This window comes from Oryctolagus cuniculus, chromosome 15 (genome assembly GCF_051225735.1).
Source record: "Oryctolagus cuniculus isolate XC-2025 breed Fujian yellow rabbit chromosome 15, ASM5122573v1, whole genome shotgun sequence".
NCBI classification, from domain to species: Eukaryota; Metazoa; Chordata; class Mammalia; order Lagomorpha; family Leporidae; genus Oryctolagus; species Oryctolagus cuniculus.
The window spans coordinates 23,213,812-23,240,786 of NC_142881.1; the positions used below are offsets into that span (position 1 = coordinate 23,213,812).

The window sequence follows — 26,975 nt, forward strand, 5'->3', positions numbered from 1 at the left end:
ATTGGGAGGCAGCTGCACTTGAATGAATGCTGTATCCTCTCCTGAGACCTGAAATAATTTCCACAGGCCAAACGTTTTGAGTACATATGCATGGATGTTCAATAATACCAATGACATGTTTAATAGAATCATAAAAATTCCATGCTCTGAACTAGAAGTAACAACTGGCGTCATCAGGTCTGCCCACCTTTAATTTACAGGTAAAGAAATTGAGATCCAGGTGTACAATGTACTTCCAAAAACATATAACTGGACCTCATACCCCCAGGTGACTACCTGGCTTTTTTTCGGGTACCTCTTCACCTCGACAGACTTCTGTGAAACCCCTTAGATTTTCAACAGCCTAAAAATTTGTAAAGGGGATGACATAGCCATCTAAGGCAAGGGATCATATATCAGTTTCAAACAAGGGGTTGAATGACTTGGACAAGTCTACCAAGTGATGCTAGCTATAAAATTTTCGAAAGGTATTGAAAACGTTGGCAGCAAAGTGCTACAACAGGGCAGTGATCCCAGTGTTGTGTGGTAGTGGAGGCGACAGTGTGTATGTGTCCATGTACATTCTTATTAAGATCGTGTTGATCAATCTACTAAAAATTAAATTGCTGGACAAGAAAATTATTATGGTTTTATTTTATTTATTTTTTTGACAGGCAGAGTGGACAGTGAGAGAGAGAGACAGAGAGAAAGGTCTTCCTTTGCCGTTGGTTCACCCTCCAATGGCCGCTGTGGCCGGCGCACCGCGCTGATCTGATGGCAGGAGCCAGGAGCCAGGTGCTTTTCCTGGTCTCCCATGGGGTGCAGGGCCCAAGCACTTGGGCCATCCTCCACTGCACTCCCTGGCCACAGCAGAGAGCTGGCCTGGAAGAGGGGCAACCGGGACAGAATCCGGCGCCCCAACCGGGACTAGAACCCGGTGTGCCGGCGCCGCTAGGCGGAGGATTAGCCTAGTGAGCCGCGGCGCCAGCTATGGTTTTATTTTTTAATCATTTTATGCACTTCTTTATTTTTCCAATGAATGTATCATGCCTTTTCTCCCTTTTAACAAAGCTAGTACATATTTTGCTACCAGGAAAAAATGGTTGTGTAGGTTTATTCCTAATCTTCCTACTACTCTAAAAAAAGCATTTTTTTTTCTTATTACATAGCTGGATGTTTTACCCTTTGAGTGATTTTTTTTGACAGTCAGAGTTAAACAGTGAGAGAGAAAGAGACAGAGAGAAAGGTCTTCCTTCCATTGGTTCACCCCCAAAATGGCCACCATGGCCAGCACTATGCCGATCCAAAGCCAGGAGCCAGGAGCTTCTTACTGGTCTCCCATGCGGGTGCAGGGCCCAAGAACTTGGGCCATCCTCCACTGCCTTCCCGGGCCACAGCAGAGAGCTGGACTGGAAGAGGAGCAACTGGGACAGAATCCGGCGCCCTATCCAGGACAGAATCCGGCACCCCAACCAGGACTAGAACCCGGGGTGCCGGTGCCACAGGCAGAGGATTAGCCAAGTGAGCCATGGTGCCAGCCTTGAGTGATCTTTAAAAGTCGTTCAAAATTACTTAAAAGATGTGTGCCATTTGGCAGTCCCAGATTTTTCCTGCCAAAGCCTGCCAAGGCAGTTCCTAGAGCTACCATAGAGTGGTAACAGCCTAACAGTGCCCTTAGTCATCTGAACAGGACATCCAAAACACAATGTGTCAAGATGATGAGCCTCTCTATACTACCATATTTACGTGCATAAAGAGGCCCCAGCTTATAGTTGTTTATCTGCTTACAGAGGCCAGATGTCCCTCCTGCCTTGTGTATACTGTTCCATACTAAGCCACACACCAAGTACAGAGGACATAAACTGAAAATTTTATGGTACTATGGCCCATTTGCAAATGAAAGATAAAATCATTTTGTGATGTCATTATGGGAAGTTCTGAATCTGAAAACCAGCCATCTGCATTTCATCTGACAAACACCATGTGCCCAGACAAAAGATTTGGTAGTCTATAGTCTAGTCTCTTTGGCATCTGGCCTTGACAGGTCTGAGTTTTTTGGGGAAATCCCAGAACTTTATGCAGCATTCTCTTATCCACGGTGACTGTTCATCCTCCAGCAGAGAGCAAACCCAGGTTTGCTGTTGCCTTGGCTTGCAGGAAGGCCCAGATCTACATCTTTGGATAGATGCCTGGGCTTTAGTAAAACATATCTGAGCAGATAAGGGGAGGAGGCTCACCATGTTCCGCCATCTTGCAGATATCTGTACATCTTAGAGTTGCCCTGAACTCAGGTTTGAGACTGAACAGAAGCCTATAGGGCACGATTGACACCAGATATCCTGGGAATAGTGTCTTCCAGATGGTCTGATGAGATAGCTTCAGCTTTTAGCTGCGCAGCCCCTCTTGGAAGGGACATCAGAGAGGACCAAGAACTTACTTGGAAGCTGAAAATAGGACATGTGCAACTGCCTTTCATCATAGACTGGTTTTGCCCTGTGCTGATAGCGCTCTGTTTCCCATTCCAGAGTCACATGGGAGGATCCAGCACCGCTCCCACTGTTGTTTCCTGAATAGAGCCATCTCATTCTTTGGTAGATACACAACCTCCAGGGGTCCTCGCAAATGCATTCAGCAGCTTCCCTGATACTTTATAGAAACTGATATGATACACTGAGATCCTCTTACAGCACTATTTTCTGAAGAATTAGATCCACATCAGCATTAGATCCACTAAGTGTTTTGACCATGTCATAGTTCATTTTGTGCTGCTGTTAGTAGAAGATCTGAGATTGGGTAATTTATAAAGAACGGGTATTTATTTATTGTAGTTTCGAGGTTGGGAAGTGCAAAATTGAAGGACCCACATCTAGTGAGTGCCTTCCTGCTGTGCCATCCTATGGCAAAAATTGAAAAGATGGGAGTATCACACACATTCCCACACATATACACACAAGGCTAAAGTCATTGTTTTATCTGGAACTCACTCCTGAGATAACTGGCTTAGCCCTGCAATGCACAAATTATTTAAACAGGGACTTTTCAAAAAGGATAACCAATTACACAATAAGCATTTTTTTTTTGACAGGCAGAGTGGACAGTGAGAGAGAGAGAGAGAGAGAGAGAGAGAGAAAGGTCTTCCTTTGCCGTTGGTTCACCCTCCAATGGCCGCTGTGGCTGGCACACCGCGCTGATCCGAAGCCAGGAGCCAGGTGCTTCTCCTGGTCTCCCATGGGGTACAGGGCCCAAGCACTTGGGCCATCCTCCACTGCACTCCCGGGCCATAGCAGAGAGCTGGCCTGGAAGAGGGGCAACCAGGACAGAATCCGGCGCCCCGACCAGGACTAGCACCCAGTGTGCCAGCGCCGCAAGGCGGAGGATTAGCCTAGTGAGCCATGGCGCCGGCCAGCAATAAGCATGTTTAAAAATTTTTATCACTACTTATCAATAGAATATAACTTAAAACTGTATGCTCCACCTAGCGGCACCGGCACACCGGGTTCTAGTCCCGGTCGGGGCGCCAGATTCTTTCCCGGTTGCCCCTCTTCCAGTCCAGCTCTCTGCTGTGGCCCGGGAGGGCAGTGGAGGATGGCCCAGGTGCTTGGGCCCTGCACCCCATGGGAGACCAGGAGAAGCACCTGGCTCCTGCCATCGGATCAGCGCGGTGCGCCGGCCACAGCGCGCTGGCCGCAGCGGCCATTGGAGGGTGAACCAACGGAAAAGGAAGACCTTTCTCTCTGTCTCTCTCTCTCACTGTCCACTCTGCCTGTCAAAAAAAAAAAAGTATGCTATTACTGTGTACTACAAGAAGATCTATATTGAAAACAAAAGAATATCAAGTATTGATAATTGCAGCAACTGGTCCTGTTTGGAGTATACATTGCTGTTTGGAGTATACATTGATTGGTACTGATTTGACATTTGTCATTAACTACTGTAGCCAAATATCTGCACAACCGAGGCCTCACTGTCTTCCACTTCTCAATGTATCTAGGAATTCTGCCTTAGCTGCTGTTTCTCCTACTACAGTGTCAGTTACCGATAGTCAGCTAATCAAACACTAAATGAAAAAAAAAATCCAGAAATAAAAATTTTAAATAAATTTTATCACAGAATATTTAATATTAATTTCTGCTATGCCTAACTTATTAAACTTTTTAATATATATGTATATATTTGAAAAATGTAACATATAATTAGGGCTTAAAATATTTGTGTGTGTATGCATATATATTTTCAAACTGAAAAAATTGATAATATGTGACTGCATTTAACTAAACTGCAAAAATAGGTAAAAGTAATTTATGGTGACAGAAGGTAGAATAATTGTTACCTCATGAGAGCGAGTGATGGGATTTCAGGAGTACAAGAATTTTCAGTTACTTGAGATGGCTGGTGGCTAATGAATGTGTTCATTTTATAAAAAGCAAGTTATATATTTAATGATTTCTATATTGTAACATATATTACTCAATAAAAACTTTATTTGACATTTATATAAAAGATACTACTTTGCATTTAGGCCTTTGTGGGGAAAAAAAAAAAAAGAAAAACAAGGAAAATTGTCTTGGATCTTTCTGGAAGAACTGATTTCCCAGGCCAGTCCTCTGTGTTTACCTACGTGGCGAATGTAAAGGTCTCTTTCCCAGAGATGTAAGAAACCTGAGTAAGATAAGCAGGAGATGTCACTGAAGCAGCAGATGTTTGCGTTGGGGTAGAATTCCAGTTTCTGTTTCAGGCCCCTTATCACGTTTTAACAGACCGGACTCTCATTTTGCGATGGTTCTTGTGTTTCAGGGCACTCCAGCTCCCTTGTATGTTTGGTGAACTCCTCACTTCCCCTCATGTGCCCCTCCTCTCTCCATCCTGCTGGTCTCTTCCTGTCCCTGACTCCACTGCACCCCCAGGGTATCCCATGGTAACAGCCTGGGCTGCATTGGCCCCACACTTCTACATACCCGTACACACACACGGACTTCTGTGCTATTAACGAAAATGGGTTATGTTAGTAATTTCCCTACAATGCAATTTTGCTGCATGACCCGTAAGCTCCTTTCCAAGACAAAATGTCGACGAAGCCTGAGTCAGACTCACTGTGGAACTTGGCACAGCCCGGGATCTGACAGAAGAGCCTGGTTTCTGTCTCTGGTGGGCCTCTGCCCCTATTAGGGGCGTCTGGGAGTCTCGTTCCTGGACAGAGACTGCCAGGACTGAGTTACTGTAACATTTATTTTCCAGTTCTTCTCTGAACTCATGTTACAGGGACTGATAGGTTCACACACCTTTCATTGCTGAGGTTAATCTTGGCTTCATTGTGGCCATTTGATGGATTAGTTTTTCTATTACAGAAGTCAGTGGCCCCCTTGGAGACTCTGTATACAGATTTCATGTGGTTTTTTGACTTTCCCAGGCACTCGTTTGGAGCTGGTATTCCCAGTCTTGTCTCTGTGAGTACATATGTCTAAAGGATGTTACATCTGAGGAATTTTACATGATAGCATAGATGTTTGCCAGTTTGAGTTCAGCTTAAAGAGAATTGAATTTTGATGTGTTAAATTGCAGTAACCCTCAAACACGTGGCTTTCCTGACTACAGATTATGAATACTGATCATCTCTCATGTTCTCTGTGAGAATGGCTTAAGTATGAGAATGCCTAACCAGAGGGCAGACAGTACAGAGGTGAAGTGGGAAGTTCCTGCCCACTCATCTTTTAATATAAGGGTCTCAGTAAAAATGTTTACAGAGGATGGGGGCCAGCACTGTGGTACAGTAGGCTAAGCCTCCACCTGTGGCGCCAGCATCCCCTGTGGGTGCTGGTTCATGTCTAGGCTATTCCTCTTCTGATCCAGCTCTCTGCTTGTGGCCTGGGAAAGCAAGGGAAGACGGCCCAAGTGCTTGGACCCCTGCACCCATGTGGGAGATCTGGAAGAAGCTCCTGACTCCTAGCTTTGGATCATCCCAGCTCTGGCCATTTCAGCCATTTGGAAAGTGAACCAGTGGATGAAAGACCTCTTTCTCTGCCTCTTCCTCTCTCTGTAACTCTGCCTCTCAAATAAATCTTTTTTTTATAAAAAGTTTACAGAGGTGAAACTGGAGTGGAGTCAAGCAGGGAAGGACAATGATGCCTTGGCTTTTCTGCAACTTTTCTCTCACTCTGAAAAACATTTTAAGTAACTTTTAGTTATGGAAGTTATGGAAACTCAACAAGGACTGAGTAGAGTTGAATAAAGTTAACTCATAAATAATCATAAACCATTTCATAAGTCTGTAATTAGCAGCATGACTTTAGGCACCTGATTCAGCCTCTGTTTGCCCTGGTGTTTCAGGCATATCAAATAGAAACATCTTTCCTTCCTATCTCCCAGGTATCTCAGTAGACATAAAATATACAAGAAAATATTTTGATGAGCAGGCACATTTGAAACTCACAGTACCCAAATTGTATTAAACTAAAAGGAATTATCTGCCGGCACCCAGGATACAAAAGTCATTACAAAACACAGCCCTTAAGAGTTTACAACAAACTACCCTAGGTTTATCCAGAAATTTACTTTCCTAGAGAAGTTAGCTAACATTGATTCTGTGTGCCATGGAATTTTTGTCTGTGATTATGTTCCAGTCAACTAACAGTGAGTTTAGTTTTTCATTTCTATTAATTCACCCTTAGCATTTGGAGTTCTGAAGCATCCTACTAAGCTTTACTTTGATTTAAAATTGAGTAAGAATATTCATCAGCTTCTGCTGTACTCATTCATCTTCAGATGAATCCAGCCAAAAGAAAAATCTAATGTTCAGCTATCGGAACTAGAAGGCCTCCACCTTCCCCACAGCCCAGCTTAAGATTTCAGCATCTTGGACTGAAACAGGGCTGCACATCTGCCTCAGAGGCACTGAAACAGCCGACAGGGCTTAGATGATCGTTGGGCTGTAGCATTTAAAAAAGAAGTTTCTAAAAAGCTGCTGTTATCAAAAGCTCAGATTCACCGATTTCAAAACCAATAAACTGTGAGTTCATTTTGATGGGAGGGAACATGTAATTTCCTGTTGTGGCTGGTTTTTCAATCTTCTGCCTGGAATACTTCCTCATTGCCTTTCCAACATATTTAGTTTAGAGCCCCCTTCTAATTCATGGTCTATATGGTAGCCAGAGTGATCATTTTGGATTTAAATGCTGTCATGCCGTCTTTGTCCAATCTCCTGCATAAAATACTTAAATGCTTACTTGTTGCTATTAGGAGTAAAATCAAAGTCTGGAACTTAACCTACAAGACCAAAAGGTGTTTTTTTTCTTCTCTCTAATGTCATTTTTTAACATGTTCATATTATCTATTTCTTTCTCTCTAGTCACCATCAATGTTTTAAATTGTACCATAATTTAATAATACCATAATAGTACCATCTCCTTTCCATGATGGGACATGCACACATCTGTTTTTCTCTGTCCCCATTACCTGGATTTTTTTATCTTGGACTCATCCACTCATCTTTGTCGTCTGCTTTGCTTATTCCACACCTTCCAGTCTTCTTGGCTCAGGAATCACTTCCTTTGGGAAGCCTTCCCGGAAGTTCCCAATCACATCAGCTCTGTCTATTACACAAGATTACACCACCATGCACCTCTCCTTCATATTTTCCCACGAAACAAATTTAAACTTATTTATATGATTATTTAAAGAATATCTGATTCCCTAGTGGTCTGCAAGCTCATGGAAGCCTAGACCACATTTGCTTTGTTTGTTTACTAATTATTTACTTATCAGCATTTTCCCATTTAGTACCTGACACAGTATAAACCTTGAATCAATGTCTGCCACTTGGTTGAGTGAATCAATGAATGACCAGAAACCTAGTTAAAATATGGCAAGCATGCTTGGTCATTGGTTATGAGCCTTGTTCTCTGTTTCGTTTCTTTTCTTTCTTTCTTTCTTTCTTTCTTTCTTTTTTTTTTTTTTTTTGACAGGCAGAGTGGACAGTGAGAGAAAGAGACAGAGAGAAAGGTCTTCCTTTTCCGTTGGTTCACCCTCCAATGGCTGCCGCGGCCGGTGCACTGCGGCCGGCACAGCGTGCTGATCCGAAGCCAGGAGCCAGGTGCTTCTCCTGGTCTCCCATGGGGTGCAGGGCTAAGCACTTGGGCCATCCTCCACTGCACTCCCGGGCCACAGCAGAGAGCTGGCCTGGAAGAGGGGCAACCAGGACAGAATCCGGTGCCCGACCGGGACTAGAACCCAGTGTGCCGGCGCCACAGGCAGAGGATTAGCCTAGTGAGGAACAGCACTGGTCCATTCTCTGCTTCTTACTCTCTGAAAGGGGTTGACACCTCTGCTAACAGTGATAATTAGATTCCCAGGGAACCTGGAGACTGATGGCAGATAAGTCAGAAAGTGATACAGTCACAGTAGTATTAGGGTTACCACTTACTGAGAGCTCTTGAAGACATACACATAGGATCTAGTTCATTCCATTTGAGTGGGCACAGCAACAATAGTAGCAATATGATCTCCTGCTTTCTGCTGTCAGACATGGCTCCCTGACATTCATATCACTTAGAGCAGAGTCCAAACCCAGGGACTTGTCTTCATATCAGGAGGGCCTGAGACTTCATATTTAACTGGAGTATCCAATACTGTTAACTTCAAGGTGCTCAGGTGTGTGATAAGCCTAATACATACATGCATATGCATACTTATATATGTGCCTGACTCTTCAATGTAATGGATGCACTTGTACAAACAATAAACATCTGCTTCCTTTCACCTGTTATACGCATACAGGACATTATTATGAATAGACAATTAAGAATGCTGTTAAATCCAAAGACCAGCATGACAGGTGGTAGACATACAGTCAGACAGAATATGGGAGATGTCTTATGTAACTGACATGAGTTCTAAATTCAGACCAATGTAAGGGAAACTATGAATACCAGACATGAAGGACAAGGTAGACTCGAGAAATGGCAGCCAAAGTTGTACTCTTTCCAGCTGTGTGTCACTGCTGTTTTAGTGAAGGCTGAAACAGAATTGAGTGAAGTGTGAATATGGCTCCTGTCTTGCAAATGATGGCCCATGCCTGATGCCCACTGTATAGTTCCCCATCTTCCCTCACCCTGGCCCCCTCTCTGTGGCTACTGGACACAGTATGGCTTGTTTTAATCCATGAATAAACCTAGCTACCTAGCTGTCATATTTCTCTCAGACACTTGTTTCTAAGATTGTGTTCTACCTCTATACCCTCAGGGGTAACTTCCTGGAACCCCTGTTGGAAGGCCAGAGACCATGGGAGAGGGAACTCACCAGAAATAGACAAAGAAATTGATCAGTCCACTTTGGTTGTCCAAATGAAGGACAAGAAAGCAAGATTGGTTGACATTTATATTTATTAGTGCAGGGAATTCAAATAATTGCACAATGTCTGGGCTTGTGGATATTTGTTTTGTAGTTTTTAATGGAGTTTTTTTTTCAGCCCAAGGGAGAATTCTGCCTGTGTGCTTACTGAGAGCTAGCAGCCATGTGTCCCCTCCCACAATACTCAGATGGCCATGGAGCAAGGGAGTAGGTCACATGGATTTGTAAGATTTGAACTGCTTTTTCCTTTCCTTGTAAATTAATTTTTTAAATGTCAGCATTTTAAACTTACCCTTTTCAACAAATATGATACAAAATGAACCTTACTTAATTGAAAATACATTCCTAGTTCAAAGGTTTTGACCCCAAAATGAGAAATACTCTCAAAGTCCATGCCACATACATACACATAAACACACACACACACACAAAGTGGGCTATGTGTGAAGGAAGTTGGTTTTCTTAATTAGGGCTAAGCAATTTTGTTCTTTAAAAATAAAATCTAGCATTCCATCAGCCTTTAGTTTTTGTTTGTTTTCAACAGCCTACGGTTTATAATGTACACTTAATCTCCTGCCTACCCATGAGAAATATAGAATCATAAGATTCTGAGAAAATTTTAAATGAACATTGTAGGTCTTTCACAGCTGCATTGTTTTTGTCATCATTTATTTTTGTGTACCATTTTATAGATGACTTATTACATGTGTTTTTTAAGTAGAAATCTTTTGAGTTTAGATGGTAAGAGAATATTTTATCCATTTCATTGATTTGGTAATTGAGGCCACATAACTTGAATGAAGTCATCCAACTTATTAAAGATAAGCCAGGATTCAAGCCTGGGGAGCCTTGATTGCTTGTTATTGTTTGATATCTTGTGGTAGCTTTGATTTGCATTTCCCTGATGGCTAGTGATATTATGCATTTTTTCATATATTTATTGGCCATTTTTATTTCTTCTTTTGAAACTATCTATTTAGGTCCTTTCCCCCATTTCTTAATTGCAATGATTATTTTTGTGTTGATTTTTTTTTTAGTTCTTGATATATTAATCCTTATTGGAAAAGTAGCTGGCAAATAGTTTCTGCCATTATGTTTGATCTCTCTGTACTTGGCTGATGGTTTCTTTTGTTGTGCAGAACCTTCTGAATTTGATATTATTCCATTTGCTGCCTGTACTTTAGGGGTCTTTATCCAAAACAGCATTGCCTATACCAATGTCTTGAAGTGGCCCCTCTGTGTTTTCCTCTAGCAACTTCATAGTTTCAGGTCATTCATTTCGATATTTGATCAATCTTGAATAGATTAGCACCACTGAATGGAAGGTATGTCCTTTCTCCAATGTATGTTTTCAGCAATTTTGTCAAAAATCAATTGGTTCTATATGTGTGGATTAATTTCTGAGCTCTCTATTCTGTTCCATTGATCTATATGCTTTTTTTTATTTCTATAGCTTTGTAACTTTGAAATAAGATATTGTGATGCCTCCAGCTTTATTTATTTCTTTATTTTCTTCAGGATCACGTTAGTCATGGTTGGTCTATTGTGGTTCTATATGAATGTTAGGATTGTTTTTAAAATAACTTTGTAAAGAATACTGTTGGTATTTTAAATGGGAATACATCGAATCTGTAAATTGCTTTAGATAGGAGTTTTAAAACCATCTGTGTATACCTGTTAATCATGGAGATGATAAGACAGTAACAAAGCCTGCAGTGAAATTGAATGTCAGATTAAAGCTGGTACCCAAATGGTGGGACTTTGGTATATGGTGTGCTTCCTATTTGGACAGCATCTATCTTTCCAAATTCTTGCCTGGCAGGAACTGTCAGAGGGACTGTATCATACACAGACTTTGTTCCAGCTGTAGGAGAGAGTTGGAGCTGCTAGGATGCCTGAGCCGGGTCCCAGGACAACCCTCAACCCCGCAGGCAGGAGCAGCCAAGCACTAACTCTCTTCCTTCTGACGCTGGGCTGTTTTTCAGGGTGATGTTCAGCGGACGCTCATCCAAGTGGACTTCGGTGATGGTATTGCAGTGTCCTACGTCAACCTGAGCTCCATGGAAGACGGCATCAAACACGTCTATCAGAATGTGGGCATTTTCCGAGTGACCGTGCAGGTGGACAACAGCCTGGGGTCTGACAGCGCCGTCCTGTACTTACATGTAACTTGTATGTTATTACCGTTGTTGACTTATGACATATCTTAAGTATTGTGTCCTTTTAAAATCTAATCCCAAATTTTGTATCTAGAGGGATGCAGCAGTTATCTTTCAGCAGGAGAGGAACGGGAAGTAAGAGAGTGGAAGAGTGAAGCAGGGAGACAGAATGAGGAAAATCAGTGAGGGGAATAAGGATAGTCTTGGACTCTGGATTGTGTCCAGTGGTTCGCATTGTATTTACTTTACCTCCTTGTAGACAGTACCTGTGCTTGGGGGTTGGGCCTGAGCAGCTTGCAGAGCTGTTTAGTTGAAACATGCATTTTGCTTCTGCTTTGTTCAGATAGAGTGAAAAAGAATCCACAGGCACAGCTCAATGTAATGCAATGGGAATGAGACAACTAAAGGGATCTCTTCTCCTTCTAATTACTTTTTGTTTTCCCATGCTATGTCTCTCTATTAATAATCCTTCAAACCTTTGCTCTCTTTAAAAAAAAAATCTCCTGAGCTTCTTTCTATGGATGATCAGGTGTTAGAGAGAAAGAGGTAGAGGGAAAGAAGTGTAAACAATGCTAAAGAGATGCATGAGGAAACATTTCCCAGCAATGCTGAACCATTTCTCCCTTTAAGGAATCTAAAAGAATGAATAAATACGATAAACTAATAATAACTTCTGACCTGTGTTAGGTAACAATGTGTGTCATGAATATGCTAGTGGTGAGGGCCTCTCCCAACAGTGACAGGACATAATTTTACCAGAGAAATAGTTTAAAATGAAAATGTCCCCTTACATGAATGGCCTTGCTCATATTTTAAGTTCTAGACCAAGAGTATTAACATCCAGTATTACTGCCTGCCTCTCCCCTCCGCCTTGCTGTGGAACAAAATTGAGAACACGTACTGCCAACTAGATCTGTTTGTTTTGGAAGGTGCTGTGGTCTGGTGAAAAGACAAGGCTGTGCAGGAATGCGCAAGAGACACTTTGGTTGTTGAGTATCCCGAATACATCAGCGGTTGTTGATCTTTAGCTCCTGTACACTCAGGACAGAAGTGCTTTGAAGAAGTACATATGGCCCTTTAGGGGCTTATACAAAGGGATATTTAATTTCTAGCTTGTCAGTCTGGTCTCTCCTTTAGGGCTTTCCCTGTGTGTGTCAGACCTTGAACTAAACAAGCTCTTTGTGTGTAGTATCTCACTTCTCAAACAATCCGATGAAGTAGGCGCTATTAGAATCCTTACTGTATAAAGACCATTGTGGTTCAGAGAGCTCAAGCAACTCATCTGAAGTGGCAGAACTGCTACCTAGCAGAGCCAGGCGTCAGACTCAGGTCTGCCTTTGTCAGGAATTCCAGCTCTGCGATTCTGTAGGTGAGTGTCAGTGCCAATGGTAGCTTGGGGTTGGAAGATTTAAGTCTCCGCTAGATTTTATCCATACCCCTACGCTCCATATTTTCTAATCATCTCATAGAAATGTGAATATTTAGATGGACGTGGATGCAGTATAGTGTACTTGCTATACAACTGCGTAAGATACTGTATAGGCTCCCTTCGTCTCACACCACCCTTCTATACATATATACAGAAATTTCCTCTAACTAAGACATCAGATCTCCCTGTGTATCTGTATTTAGAGGAATGAAAGTAATGATACAGAACAATCTTAAAATCATTAAAAGTTAATGACAAGCATAATTAGCAGCAAAAATAAACATGCAATACAGATGACAGTGCATGTGTGGAGAGCAGCAGTATTCTGGGGGAGGAGGGGTGTTAAATAGCTACCATTCATGGCAATGATAATTGTTTCCCATAGCCTATATACTTATTTTGCATCTACCCTACCCCAAGCACCCAGCAGTTTCTGGTCTACATTTCTCAGCAAGTCCTCCCTTTCTCATGGGGTCCTCCATGGCTTGACCTTCTCAACACCCTGTGGGCTCTTCCTCATTATTATCCACTGAGGGGTCCACTGCTCCCCATGCTCACCCTAAAACCCACCCAAGATTTACTGAATCCTGAGAAGGAAAAAAACAACTCGCGTCTCTCAAGATCGGGGCTGCTGGAGCCATGACTCCTAAAGAAATGAATGTATTTTGTTCATGTGCACTGTTTTCATTTGCTTAGCCTACTTGATTGGGAAAAATATTTGCCTGAACCTTAGTGGATGATTTACAATGGAATATTTTGTGTTCTGATTTTAATTTTGAAGACCTATCTTGGGCTGAGTAATTGGATAAACATGGCATATCATGAAGCTCTTTCCTAAGCCTCCCTTAAGGAGAAGAAATAAGGCTTTTGCACTAATTGTATTAAAACAGGATCATGTTTTAAGCTGTTAGCTCACATACTTCTAAAACCAGTGTCACTGCTTTGCTGTGCACACACTCACTTTGTTTACCTTCAGATCTGTGCCACAATAGACCACTTCACTTCAGGCCCCTTGGAGAAAACAAGGATTGGGAAAGGAGCATCATGCCTTTGTACTGTTTCACATGAGGAGGAAAAGAACGTAATGGTGTCGCACTTCCAGGCATCTTCATCCTGCAGGTGTCACTCACAACATTTGGCGCCAAAGTTCCAGGATTTAGAGGGAGTGGTAGGGGGGCTTTGTAAGAGAGAGAGAGAAGTACTGAGTTAGGCAAGCACTTTGATCAGGTCCAGATCCTGTCTGTAACTCCTAGGCAAGCCACTCCATCTCCCCGAGCCTAGATTTTAGCCTTTCAAATTGTTGTACATTTAATTCCTGAAGGCCCCATAGAGTGAAATATACTGTGCCTTGTGAACTGGGGAAACATGATTTTTCCATCATGACAACGTAGCACGTACAATTGAAGTGAGTAGATTTTGACATACAGAATTAACAACAGCTCCTAACTTGCTAGGCTGGCCCTCTGTCCTGTTCCGCTCTGCTCACTCCCTTGAGCTCTCCTAGGAAGCTTTTCCTATATAACATTCTCTCTGCTCACCAGTGCAGAAAGGTGGTTTGATTCCAAAGCAAAGGCTTTTTTTAATATGGGTTTGCAAAGGTCATCAGAAACAAATGGAGTCTCTGTTCCTGCCTTACTGTCTCCAGGAGCAGGACAGCAGCTCTCCCTGGGTAACGGGGTAATCTGTCGTAGCCGGACAGTCGGAAATTCCTCAGGGACAGCATTCACTGTGCTCTGCTAGTTTGCAAACTAATGAGACACGTGATGCAGCTAGCATTGCCATTAGCAGGATAGGACAGAGAATTTAGAGGTTATTCAGACTTCTGCTGAAAAAGCAGCCAGACTCACAGACAAAACTCACTTAAAGACTCTATAAACTTACAGAATGGGGAGTGAGAAAGGACGAAGTAGATAGTCTAGTCCTTCCTCAACCCCTCTCTTTAACTCCTCACTTACATATAGGAACCATGTGCTTTTCTTTCTGAACTCATCTTAGAGTAAAAATGATCCATGTATGTTGAGAAGCCACATAGCTTTGCACCTGAATGCACAATCATTCTATTGGTTGGCAAATGTCAGCTTAGGGTTTTGTAACGTGTGGCTTAATGAATCACCTCTCCCTGAATGAATGACTTAACTGTAGTTTTCTGCTTCCAATCTCAGACCTACTGATTTAGAATCCTGGAAGGATGGCTTCTTAACCTGCCTTGATCAGATTAGGGTGACTCTTGGTACCCTGAGGCTTGAGGAGCTCTGCTTTAGCATCAGGACTTTGTTTTCACTTTCATTTCTTCTGAAAGCTTTTTAATATTTCAGACAAATAACAGGATGATAGATATACAATTTTGCGTTAGGTAATTAGGGGTCTTCTGAACATAAATACTAGAGGCAGACCAGGGCAGTCAGTACACATACACACACACACACACACACACATGCATGCACAGTATGCAGTCTCACAGATGTCAGCTGGTTCCTGCAGCACAAAAGGGCTGAACAAGAAAAGAGAAGGGAATCCCAGTTCACAGGAATACACGTTAAATCGAGTTCGCACTATCACCTTGCCTGGAAGATTCATATGGAGTGACGCAGCGCCACCTGCTGTCCATTCTGTGTGTCTGATCCAGCAGCATCTGCCAGTTTGGGCAACTCTAAGCTCAGCACCTGTAATAATATCCAGCACATAGTCAGCCCCAGAAACTCCTGAATGAATGCTTGGCCATGTTTCACTAACGAGTTCCAGGTGTTTGTGATTGCCACACTGACCCACACTGTCCCTATTCTAATGTTCTGACTTTTTAAATAATTGGATTGTCATGCGTGGAGACGAGGATGGAAGCTGTATTTCTAGCATGGCTTATCTGGTTCTTGTATGCTGACTGATTCATTTAACTCAGATCAGGGAGTCTGGGAGAGTGTCGTGTCACAGAGGTGTAGGTGCTGGCACTGAGACTTGAAGACTGACAGGTGCTGTCACAAAGGTGTACAAACAGAGGCCTTGGGGTGGACGAAGGCTTGGCCTGCTGCTGCTGACTGTTATGTGGGAACAGCAAGAGCCGTGCAACAAATGACAGCAAGAGCAAAGTGCATTTTTTAATACCTGGAATATATTAACAGGGAGCTCTCCATCCACTCTTGCATGCCTCCAGCCTGGGCAAGCTTGACCAAAGCACAGTGTGTTTCAGGCTCCCCCAACCAAGCCACTTTGCCCTCACATGCACACACACACACACACACACACTTCTACATTCATACCAGTCTTTACAATCTAGTAAGTGGTGAGGGCTTATTACATGTAACATGCTGTTGGGATTTATCCACACTCTCCTCGTCCCATCAACTAGGATGCTACAAGTTCTTCATGATCCAGATTTAACACCAAGAGAGGAACCTCTTGGAAAGACTCAGTATCTCCCTGTGAAATTTCGTGTTATACCTGTTCATTTAAGGGCCTCATAAATTACTTGGAAATTGTTAACGTTCACACAGTATGTAGCAGAGTTTTCGGACATGATGGAGAATGTTGGAATGCGATAGTTCACAGTGTGGGCTTCTCGGTAAAGCAGGGAAAGCGGCTGAGCACCCCATCAGGCTGCCGTGTTTCAGAGGCAATGTGTGTTCTCTTCAGAGCTGAGGAAGCTCCTCCTTTTCTATGGCCCTTCTTTCTCTTGTGTCTCAGGTCCCTTGGAGCACGTGCACCTGTCTCTCCCCTTTGTCACCACAAAGAACAAAGAAGTCAACGCGACTGCAGTGCTGTGGCCCAGCCAAGTGGGCACGCTGACTTACGTGTGGTGGTACGGAAACAACACGGAGGTGGGTCTGCCTTCCGAAGTGTTCAAAGGGCTGAAGCTTATCTCCCATTGGCTGATGCAAAAAAGGGAGTGAAATGACTTAGACAGAAGAGTCTGGAGGAAGTGCTAGCTTCAGGGACAGGAGACTGACGGTATCAAATATCTCATCAGTCTGTGTGTCTCTCTATCTCTGTCTCTCTTTCTCTCTTTGTTTTATTTATTTGAAAGGCAGAGTACAGAGAGAGAGGGAGAGACAGAGAAAGAAATCTTCCATCTGCTGGTTCACCCTCAAATGGTTGCAATAGCCATTGCTGAGCCAGGCCAAAGACAAAAACCAGGAACTTCTTCTGGGTCTCCTACGTGGGTGCAGGGGCCCAAGCATCTGGGCCATCCTCCGTTACTTTCCCAGGAGCATTAGCAGGAAGCCGGATCACAAGCAGAGCAGCCGGATCTCACCAATGCCTATATGGGATGCCAGCAACATAAGCGATGGCTTTAACCATCACACAACAATGCAGGCACCAGCATCCTCTCTTTTGCATTCTCTCTGGCTCTGGCTCTTGATACCATCCCCCTCCCTCCCTCTCTCCTACATCTTACTGTTTTTTTCTCCACCTTCCCTTTGGTTGGCATTCTTCTCAGGTCAGACTGTTTTGTTGCAGTGATCCTTAGCAGCCTGGTTTAGCAGAGAAGTTTAGCTCTATTTCCTGAATGTTCTGAGCGAAATCCTGGAATTGAGTCTCACTGGCCAGGCCTTGATGGCAGTGCCAGAAGTGGAGAGGGAAGTGTTGAAGTCAGCCTCCTGGGAGCCACATGAACAAGAGGAGGCAAGAAGTGGTTACCAAAAGGAAAAAGAGGCAAATGGGTCTGGATAGGCAGAAGCAACTGGTCGCCATCACACCTCATGCCACCCCCTCCTTAAAGGCCTCCTCGTTCTAAAACAGAAGTGGCCATTTGCTGAGATCACCTTTACTGTTGTGTTTTCTCCACGCTCCCTGTGCACCACAGTCAGCCGTGATGATAACCTGTAGAACCCGTAAACCTCACCTGCCTCAGGTGCTTCCAATTGCACATAAGAGAAGTGAGGACGATGCAGTCCGAGTGGCTCCAGTCTCTTGCTCTTGCCTCATATAAGACCAAACGCAAGGCGCTCTGGGGCCTGCTTTAAGTTTTCTCCCCCCAAACCCTCGTGGTCTGAACCCACTCCGTTCTCCACAGGTCCAGTGCCTCCTTGTGTGAGTCGGGCAGGAAAGCCGAGGTCCTCAGACATCGCTCCCCGAAGGGCATGGCTGCTCCGGCCTGCAAGGCAGAGCATCTGCAGCAGAGTGGCTTTCGCCTTGGCTTGTGCCCTTCAGACTCAATGCGTCTTAGTTTAATAAAGACATTTTTTCTACCCTAAAGCTAAAAGTTACCTTTAACTGGAGACATAATTTTGCACAGGGCCAGGGAGGAAGCCCCTCCTGAACCTATGTCTCCTGAAAAGTGTAGAGAACCTCTCACTTCTGTTGCTACCATAACTAAGCACATAAGAAGCCCCTTTTTCTTTTTCTCTTCTTAAAGGTTCATTTACTTATTTGAAAGACAGAATTTCAGGCCGGTGCTGTGGCGTAGCAGATAAAGCCGCCGCCCGCAGTGCTGGTATCCCATACGGGTGCCGGTTCGAGTCCCGGCTGCTCCACTTTTGATCCAGCTCTCTGCTATGAACTGGGAAAGCAGTAAAGAATGGCTCAAGTCCTTGGGCCTCTGCACCTGTGTGGGAGACCTGGAGGAAGCTCCTGGCTCCTGGCTTTGGATCGGCGCAGCTCTGGCTGTTGTGGCCATCTGGGGAGTGAACCAGAGGATGGAAGGCCCCCTACCCCATCTCTGCCTCTCTGTAAATCTGCCTTCAAATAAATAAATAAATCTTTGAAAAAGAGAGTTTCAGAGAGAGAAAGAGGGAGAGACAGAGAGAGGGATCTTATATCTGCTGACTCACTCTCCAAATGGCCTCAATGGCCAGGGCTGAGCCAAGGCAAAGCCTGGAGCTTCTTCTAGGTCTCCTAAATGACTGTCAGGGGCCCAAGCACTTGGGCAGTATTCTGCAGCTTTTCCCAAGCCATTAGCAGGGAACCGGATGGGAAGTGGAGCAGCCAGGACACAAACTGGCACTCATATGGAATGCTAGCATCACAGGTGGCAGCTTAACCCTATACACTACGATGCTGGCCCCAAAGGCTCTTTAAAAAAAAAAGATCTATTTTATTTATTTGAAAGACAGAGTTACAGAGAGAGGTAGAGACAGGGAGAGAGGTCTTCCATCTGCTGGTTCACTCCGCAGATGGCCACAATGGCCAGAGCTGCACCGAACCGAAGCCAGGAGCCAGGAGCTTCTTCTGGGTCTCCCAAATGGGTGCAGGGGCCCAAGGACTTGGGCCATCTTCTACTGCTCTCCCAGGCCATAGCAGAGAGCTGGACTTGAAAAGGGTCAGCTGGGACTGGAACCAGTGCCCATAGGGGATGCTGGAGCTTCAGGCCAGGGCTGTAACCCACTGCGCCACGGTGCCGGCCCAAGGGCCTTTTTTCAAAGCATCTAAAAAGAAGCATGTAAATTTGTCCCATAGTAGGCCCACTATCTACAGTGGCAAAGAACAACATTAAATTATTGGCCCGGAAGCTAGTGCTAGAAGGTGGAAGTGCTAAACAACTTTCATCTGGGACTTCTGTTTCCTTTATCTTTTACAATAAAGCCAAATTCTCAACAGACCTTACTGAGAAGACTTCCTGTGCTGGGCTTTAGTCTTCTGTCTGCCCGAGAATTAAATGAGTTTTGATTTTTAAATTAATTAAGAAAAGATTGGGGAACGGTGTTAGTGAGGAGTGAGTCGAGGGAGGTCAGTGAGCTAACGTTTTTTTCCTCTAAGACCTGCATCTGGTTGTATTACAGGCACCACTCCAAAGCATCTTTTTTTCCATCCTCAAACCACTATCCAATTAGTGCGTGTTTCCAAAGCAGCTAATTTCAGAAGGCCATCGGTGAGTCTTCTTAGAAGAAGGCAGCTCGGGGCCCACGCCTTGGCGCAGTAGGTTAATCCTCCACCTGCAGCGCCGGCATCCCATATGGGCACTGGTTCTAGTCCTGGCTGCCCCTCTTCCAGTCCAGCTCTTTGCTATGGCCTGGGAAAGCATTAGAGGATGGCCCAAGTCCTTGGACCTCTGCCCCCACATGGGAGACTAGGAAGAAACTCCTGGCTCCTGGCTTCAGATCGGTACAGCTCCAGCCATTGCAGCCATTGCGGCCATTTGGGGAGTGAACCAATGGAAGGAAGACCTTTCTCTCTGTTTGTAACTCTAACTCTCAAATAAAATAAATAAAATCTTTTTTTAAAAAAAAATAAAATAAAAAGAAGGCAGCTCACAAGGCCACTCCTATCCCACTAGTGGCTAGAATTTCTAGGCTCCATTCTAACTTTATATAAATGGTACACTCTGAAGAGGAACACTTGACAGCTTATAGATTTCTAGTGTCCACTGCTTAAATCTGTAGAATAATTTTAATGTCTTATGTTCTCATTTGATTTGAATATTTCCTTGGCTTAAGGAATCTGCTTGACACAAGTAGGTTATGTGGAAGGAGACATGTGTATCTTACCAGCAAGTGAGACCTATTGATGTCCCCAGCCCTCAGCCAGGATGACGCCAGGACAGAGGTTTCAAGTTCATGAGGCAGAGTGACTTAGCGTTATTGCTTCTGTCACCTGCTTCCTGGCCTGCACTGGAGGTGATGGGGAAGAGGCAGAAGTGGACTCAGTTCCACTGTGGTGCACCAAGATGAACACCTGCTGAGTTTGCCAGCTGGGGTTGGCTCAGAGCCAGTGGCCTTGTGGACTGTCACTAAATAGCTTTCCTCTTACACTGTGCCCTTGTTTATTTTAGCCCTTAATCACCTTGGAGGGAAGTATATCATTCAAGTTTACTTCCGAAGGCATGAATACCATCACAGTGCAGGTCTCAGCTGGGAATGCCATCCTGCAGGACACAAAGACCATTGCGGTGTATGGTGAGTGCCCGTCGTGCTCGCGTGAGGTGATCTAGTGCTGTAATAAGACCAGGGACCACCCTGGACCATGGCTTTCACCAACACAGTGCAAGACAGTAGCTGCGAAGGAGTTGAGACCAGTCTAGTCCCCTCCTTAAGTGAAATGGGAGCCATCAGCCATTTGCAGCCACAGGATCCCATAAGTGTTTGTTTTGTTTTCCTACAGTTGGTCTGCTGCACATAAAGTGACTGTTTGCTCATTCACCTAAGGTAGGGGAGAGTGAGTTTCATTAGAAGACTAACTCCTTTTTGCTTGAGATTGCAGTGGGATTTACATAGCAAAGGCCACTTATTAAAGAACATGGCTGATGTTCAGTGTTCAAATTCCTCACTCTAAGGAAAATATACCATTATCTAGATCCTATAAAAATTTCTTCCACAAATCCATATCATTGAAAAAAGAAGAAGAAGAAAGCAACTAGGTGAAAATTGATGGAGGGGCCATGGCAATTGGATATTTGCATGGTTGTAGACTGGATATTTATTTGAACAGACAGCTACACAGGACAATTTTTGATCAACTGGAAGCATGAACATGATTAGAAGATTAAGTGGAATGGAATGGAAAGGCAGAATCATGGATTGAAAAATGGGAGGATAAAGGCAGGTGATACAGGTTGATCTAACTTAGAAATTTCTGCATAAAGACAATCAGGTGGATATGAGCTAAGTATTACTAATGGATGGTGAATATATAAACAGTTTTTTTAATCATGGTAAGAACACTTAAGTACTATCTGTGTCATGGAACGTTTTAATTTGGAAAGCAAGAGTTTTAAATTATATAAGGAACGTGCTGTGGTGAGAGAGCAACAAGGAGTAGGGGAGGATGCCAGATGGTGGGGCTGGCTGTGATCCCAATAATATCAACTGTCCCAGTCCCAGACTTAATCGAATCTGATGAGTTGACTCATTGCTGGGTTTTCTTGTGGGGAGTCTGCTGTTACCCATTTGAACTTAAAAACCAGAAAATAATTTGTGAACAACTTTGTACACACCAAGGTCCAAAAGTCCTCAAGAACACCATTCCTTACATGGGTAAGTGTTGTGTTTCGTATTTTTCTTTCTCTTCCTCTCTCAGGAAGGGGTTTGATTAGTCCAGGTATTAAGAGGAAGTAAGCCAGGACTATGATTTTGTCAGTGGGGTCCCCTCCATGAAGTGGGCTTTCAGCCCAGTGGGCCAGCAGAGGATGGACATTGCAGGGAGTTTTTGCTTCTCTTTCATTCTCCTTCTCCTTTCTTGTGACAGGAATGTATTTAATCTAATAGCAGTCATCATCCTCATTTTTCAGAGGCAAATATCTTGTCCCCACTAGTAAGTGGTGGAGAGGAGCTTTTTTTTTTTTTTTTTTTTTTTTTTTTTTTAACTTTTATTTAATGGGAGAGGAGCTTTGAACTCAGCCTATCTAGACCCGGGCCCGTGCTCTGACATGGTCCTCCCCACCCAATTTTCATTTCATTACTGGATCAGAAGTCCTTGTCTTCACACAAGAAAAGAATTTCAGATGTGAGACAGTAGCAGTAAGAGAGATAACTGAGTTCAATGAAAAGAATATGCTTGAGAGACCAGCAGGCATCTGGGCAAAGAAGGGAATGCCCAGTCTGCTTTCAGATGGGAATTTTATAGACATGGACCCATCATGTCTTCTCCCTCCCCCCACCTCTTTTTCTGGGATATTGCTGGGCTTTCTAGGTGCAGAATTCATGAAATTCTGTCCAGGACTTTAAGAAGGCTGTGATTAGAGATGGAGGATGGAGGACTTTCCCCCTAGTTACCCACAGGATGGAGAACTTTCCCCCTAGTTACCCACAGGGGAGGGTTGGGACCCACGTACTAAGCTTGTGGAACATCGGCAAAACTTTCAGTGCACAATTGCTGGTCTACTCTCAATGTGTGCTTCTATGTGTCTTCCCTCACTCAACCACACCAAATTCAGTTTTGCTCTTCAGCCCCTTTTGTATAAAGGGCTGATGTCTGCCTTGCTACCTAACAGCTTCTTCTCCATGGACTCCATGTTCTTTTTTCTGTCTATCCGTGCTGCATGTCACAGGTCACACTAATGTGCACTAACCCATGAGCCCGTAAGGGGTCCTCTTGTTTAAGCCTGTCGACCATGACCTAGTTAGAATCCCAGAGAAAACCTTAAATTTGGAAGGTGTTTAGGCTTATTTAGTGTAGCCTGGCCTATAACAGTAAGAAATGTGGCCCAGACATGAAACATTACCGCCTTAAAGTCATTTTCCTGTTTAGTGACAGTTCTGGTAACAATAATGGTGGCAGCATTAGTAATTACATTGATGAAGTTCTGAGTAGTCACTAGCATCCATTTCTAAACAACAGATGGAGATGATGTTCTAGTGAGTACTCTGAATGGATTTGGAGAAATATTGTATACTTATCCCTGATTTATAGGTGAGAAAACACTAAGCAGAAAAACCAGAGTGGAGGAACACTGAAACCAATGGGGACATTTCCAGCACCTTGCTCCCACCTCACTATGCTGAGTTTTTCCTCTTTGAACAGTCTCTCTAAAGGTGTCTTCTAAGGGTGGGTCACCCTCCATGGAATGGGTTGTCACCTGTCTCTAAAGTGGAAACCTGGGCAGAGGAAGTAGTGGCCTCCTCTCACCAAATTCCTCATCAGACATCCTTAATTCATCTGCAGCCAGTGAGCTGCCAGGGTGAGAGTGACCAGAGAGTGGATTAAACTTGTTCAGTGGATTGCTGCTTAGGGAATTGGGTTTCCTACCAACCATGGAGAGATAGAGACACTGTTTTTTCTTGATGATTGTATTTCCAAAGAATGGTTCCCAGGTCCTTAAGAAAGACTTGGGTAACCTGTAGAAGATTTACATCTCAAAGGTTAGGGTAAGGAAGAGGGAGGCCTTAGGAAACCTGTCAAAGGGTGAAGGCCTCCAGATCAGACCTAAGGAAGCATCCTGTTTAGAAAGGTGACAGAGGAAGCCTTGTCTTCCCAGAACATTTGCATTGTTCTCCCTGATTTACTCCAGGGCACAGGTTTGCTCTTAAATAAATTTTTAAATGAGGTAAACGTGTAGAATTTATCTTTGTCAGTAGCTGCAAAAATATGTCTGATTGGTATTTACCCTTTTCAGTCCTACCACGAGCATCCCTTATTTGTTGAATAAACTTCAGTGTTACATTTCTCTCCTGTTCCCCTATCCTGCCATGTTGTTATGCTAAGTAATTACAGAGGCAGCTTCATAGTTACTCATTTGTGTCCTTTTATTAAGATAAACATCTCCCCTCATACTTGAAATCTTTGTAGTTTGGCAGAAGTTGTGGAGAAAGTGGGAGTGAAGTAAACTTTGACCTCCAGCGTCTTGGTGAAGACGCTTCAGGACTTGGTGGGTGAATCGTGGGTGCGGCCGCTTACCATATGCATTTCATTACTCTCCATCAGAACTGAGTCAGTGATATTCACATGGGTGGCCAGTGACTCATAAAATAGTCAAACTTTAAAAAACACATTTTGGAAAAAGGGTAACTCCCATAAATGCACACCTTGTGATGGAAGAGTCCTTGAAGTACGTATTGAAGAACTCCTTGGCATTGTTAGGAAAGGCACAAGCAGGCTTTTGTGCTTCCTGAATGCATATTTGGTGTTAGCAATGTTGCTCAGTGTTAGTGCTTACCACTGAAACACAAGGACATGCTTAAAGCAAGAAATGTGTATTGAATCAGTAAGTGCATGACTTGCAGCAAGCCTCCACTGTAATTTAAGCATTTCTTTAATCAACAAACATTTATTGAATAAGTGACTCATAGACAGTAATTCAAACCTAACCATGTGCAAGGCACTGTCTCTCGGGAGGAACACAGAGCCTTGGTTGTCACTGGGCTTGGGAGACATACAATGAAAACAGAATCGTTTCAATAGCAATAAGTATGAAGAAGATAAATGTGGTCCAGTGATGAAGGTGCCGGGGCAGCAGGAGGGAAGCCATCTGAGGTTGGGTAGTCAGAAAGCCCTCTCGTAGGCTGGGCTGACAGTGAAAAGGAGCTGAGCATGCTGCAGTCTGAGAAGTGGAGGTGGGCTCTTGGCGGAGGAGTACAGCAAGGCGGAGGAATCCAAGGAAGAACAGGGTCCTGGGGCACGAGGAGTACAGGGAAACCTATGAGGACATAAGGTCGGCACACAGGTACACAAATCTGCATCAGGTTTTGTGGGCCTTGGAAAGCCGTGCTAAAAATCTGGATTCTATTCACATGCACCGTGAAGCCATCAGCAGGTTTTAGGGAAGCGACGTTATCTGCGTATACCATGAGATGAGCACTGGAGTGAGTCAGAGGGTGTTTTGGCTGCAAAAATGGGCTCCACCAATCTCCAACTACAGGGAGTGTAGTTGACCAAGGTCCCCAGGGTTATGTTCTGGAACCATGGTAGGCCCAAGACCACACCTTCCAGAAACAGAGCCAGCAAAGAGAGGCAAACAGCTGGAGCCACACCTGGCACACAGGAGACTCCTCTGTTGGCTATTTGACCTTGGCTCAAGACCTCCCAATAGTCATGTGTTGCCTTTCTCAGACTACAGGGCAGTCATTTAATCCCATTTGCTCCATGAGTGTTGTGGTCTAATGGTTCCCCAAGTTTCCCCCACTTCCTCCCCATTTTCTCGCACAAACAGTTCCTCTCCTAAAAGTTTTTCATGTTTCATTACTACCCAGCATCCTGAAGTACCAAGATTACCTGAGGGACAACAGAAAACTAAAAAAAATCCCCAAACTCGGGAGCTTAAAATTTCGTTGAATGAAACTTCCACATAAGCAAAAGATGGAAATAGAATGACTGTAGTAATAATTATGCCATCATACAACAATTATTATTATACAATCATAAAATGCAAAAGTATGCATAAAGCACAGTGGTGCTTGAACTAGAGTTTGAATGTTTTGGGCACAGGCAGTGGGGAGAGTCAGGCATTCTAGGTTTTAGGAATAATCTGTGCAAAGGCCTGGGGTCTTAAACCTGCCCAGCATGCAAGGTCCTCTGGATCATTTCATGTTGAGCAATACAGAGTCTAGAACTGGTATGAAGGGCAAATGCTGCAGAGCTGGGCCGGGGCCAGAATCTAAGGTTTGGTTTAGAAAGGGATGAATCAATGAAATAATAATCTTGGGATAATAACTTTGCCTTCTAGAAGGGTCTCTCTGATGAGTGTGAAGGGAAGGACCCTCCGATGAGGGCTTTGCATGAAATACAAGGTCGAACAGACTTTTTGAAGGAACTCTTTGACTTGTAGTAATGCACTTACTGTTGTATCCCCAGAGGAATTCCGGTCTCTTCGCTTGTCATTTTCTCCAAACCTGGATGACTACAACCCGGACATCCCTGAGTGGAGGAGGGACATCAGCCGAGTCATCAAAAAGTCCCTGGTAGAAGTGAGTGCCAGCAATTCATTGTCATGCTCAGACACCTTTGCTCTCTGTTCTCGGGGAACTACGTGCAGAGGGAGCCCTTGTGCAAGGAAAAGACAAGAAAGAGCTGGAACCAATGGGGAGTCTCATTAAGCCAACTGACACCTTCACAGATGAGCCCCAAACCTGCAGGCATATCAAGCCCAGTCTGGGAGGAAATGTAACCACGAGCAAGCCTGTGGCTCTTGTTCCCTAGGACATTTACCGTACTCAGAGAAGGACTTGGTCTCTTGTGACAGTTACACAGCAGAGTTCATGATTAGAGCGTTAGTCAGTATGGAATCAGCTGCAGTGTGGTGTAAGTGGTCTCAGCATATGTAAGTCCTCAGGGGTGAGTGTATAGCAACAGCAGCCTTGGACTCCACCCCCACAACTTTTAGTACAGGAATAGGGTGGGCACTCAGTTGCTGATGTTTTAGACCTGGTTCTGTATCCCAGTTCCTTTTTTTTTTTTTTTGACAGGCAGAGTTAGGCAGTGAGAGAGAGAGACAGAGAGAAAGGTCTTCCTTTGCCGTTGGTTCACCCCGCAAATGGCCACCATGGCTGGCTCGCTGTGCTGATCCAAAGCCAGGAGCCAGGTGCTTCCTCCTGGTCTCCCATGCGGGTGCAGGGCCCAAGCACTTGGGCCATCCTCCACTGCACTCCTGGGCCAGAGCAGAGAGCTGGACTGGAAGAGGAGCAGCTGGGACAGAATCCGGCGCCCTGACCAGGGCTAGAACCCAGGGTGCCAGCGCCGCAGGCAGAGGATTAGCCAAGTGAGCC

General features: G+C 44.2%; 1 protein-coding gene across 7 annotated transcripts in view; it reads left to right on the plus strand.

Moving 5' to 3' along the window:
• Positions 1-26,975, plus strand: part of SORCS1 (sortilin related VPS10 domain containing receptor 1) — a 589,194-nt gene that overhangs the window by 527,372 nt on the left and 34,847 nt on the right. For all 7 annotated transcript variants that reach the window (XM_051824151.3, XM_051824146.3, XM_051824152.3 and 4 more), the window contains 4 exons: positions 11,307-11,493; positions 16,588-16,721; positions 20,612-20,735; positions 26,065-26,177. In XM_051824151.3, the coding sequence (XP_051680111.1) occupies positions 11,307-11,493; positions 16,588-16,721; positions 20,612-20,735; positions 26,065-26,177 (558 nt within the window). The remainder of the gene's footprint in view (positions 1-11,306; positions 11,494-16,587; positions 16,722-20,611; positions 20,736-26,064; positions 26,178-26,975) is intronic.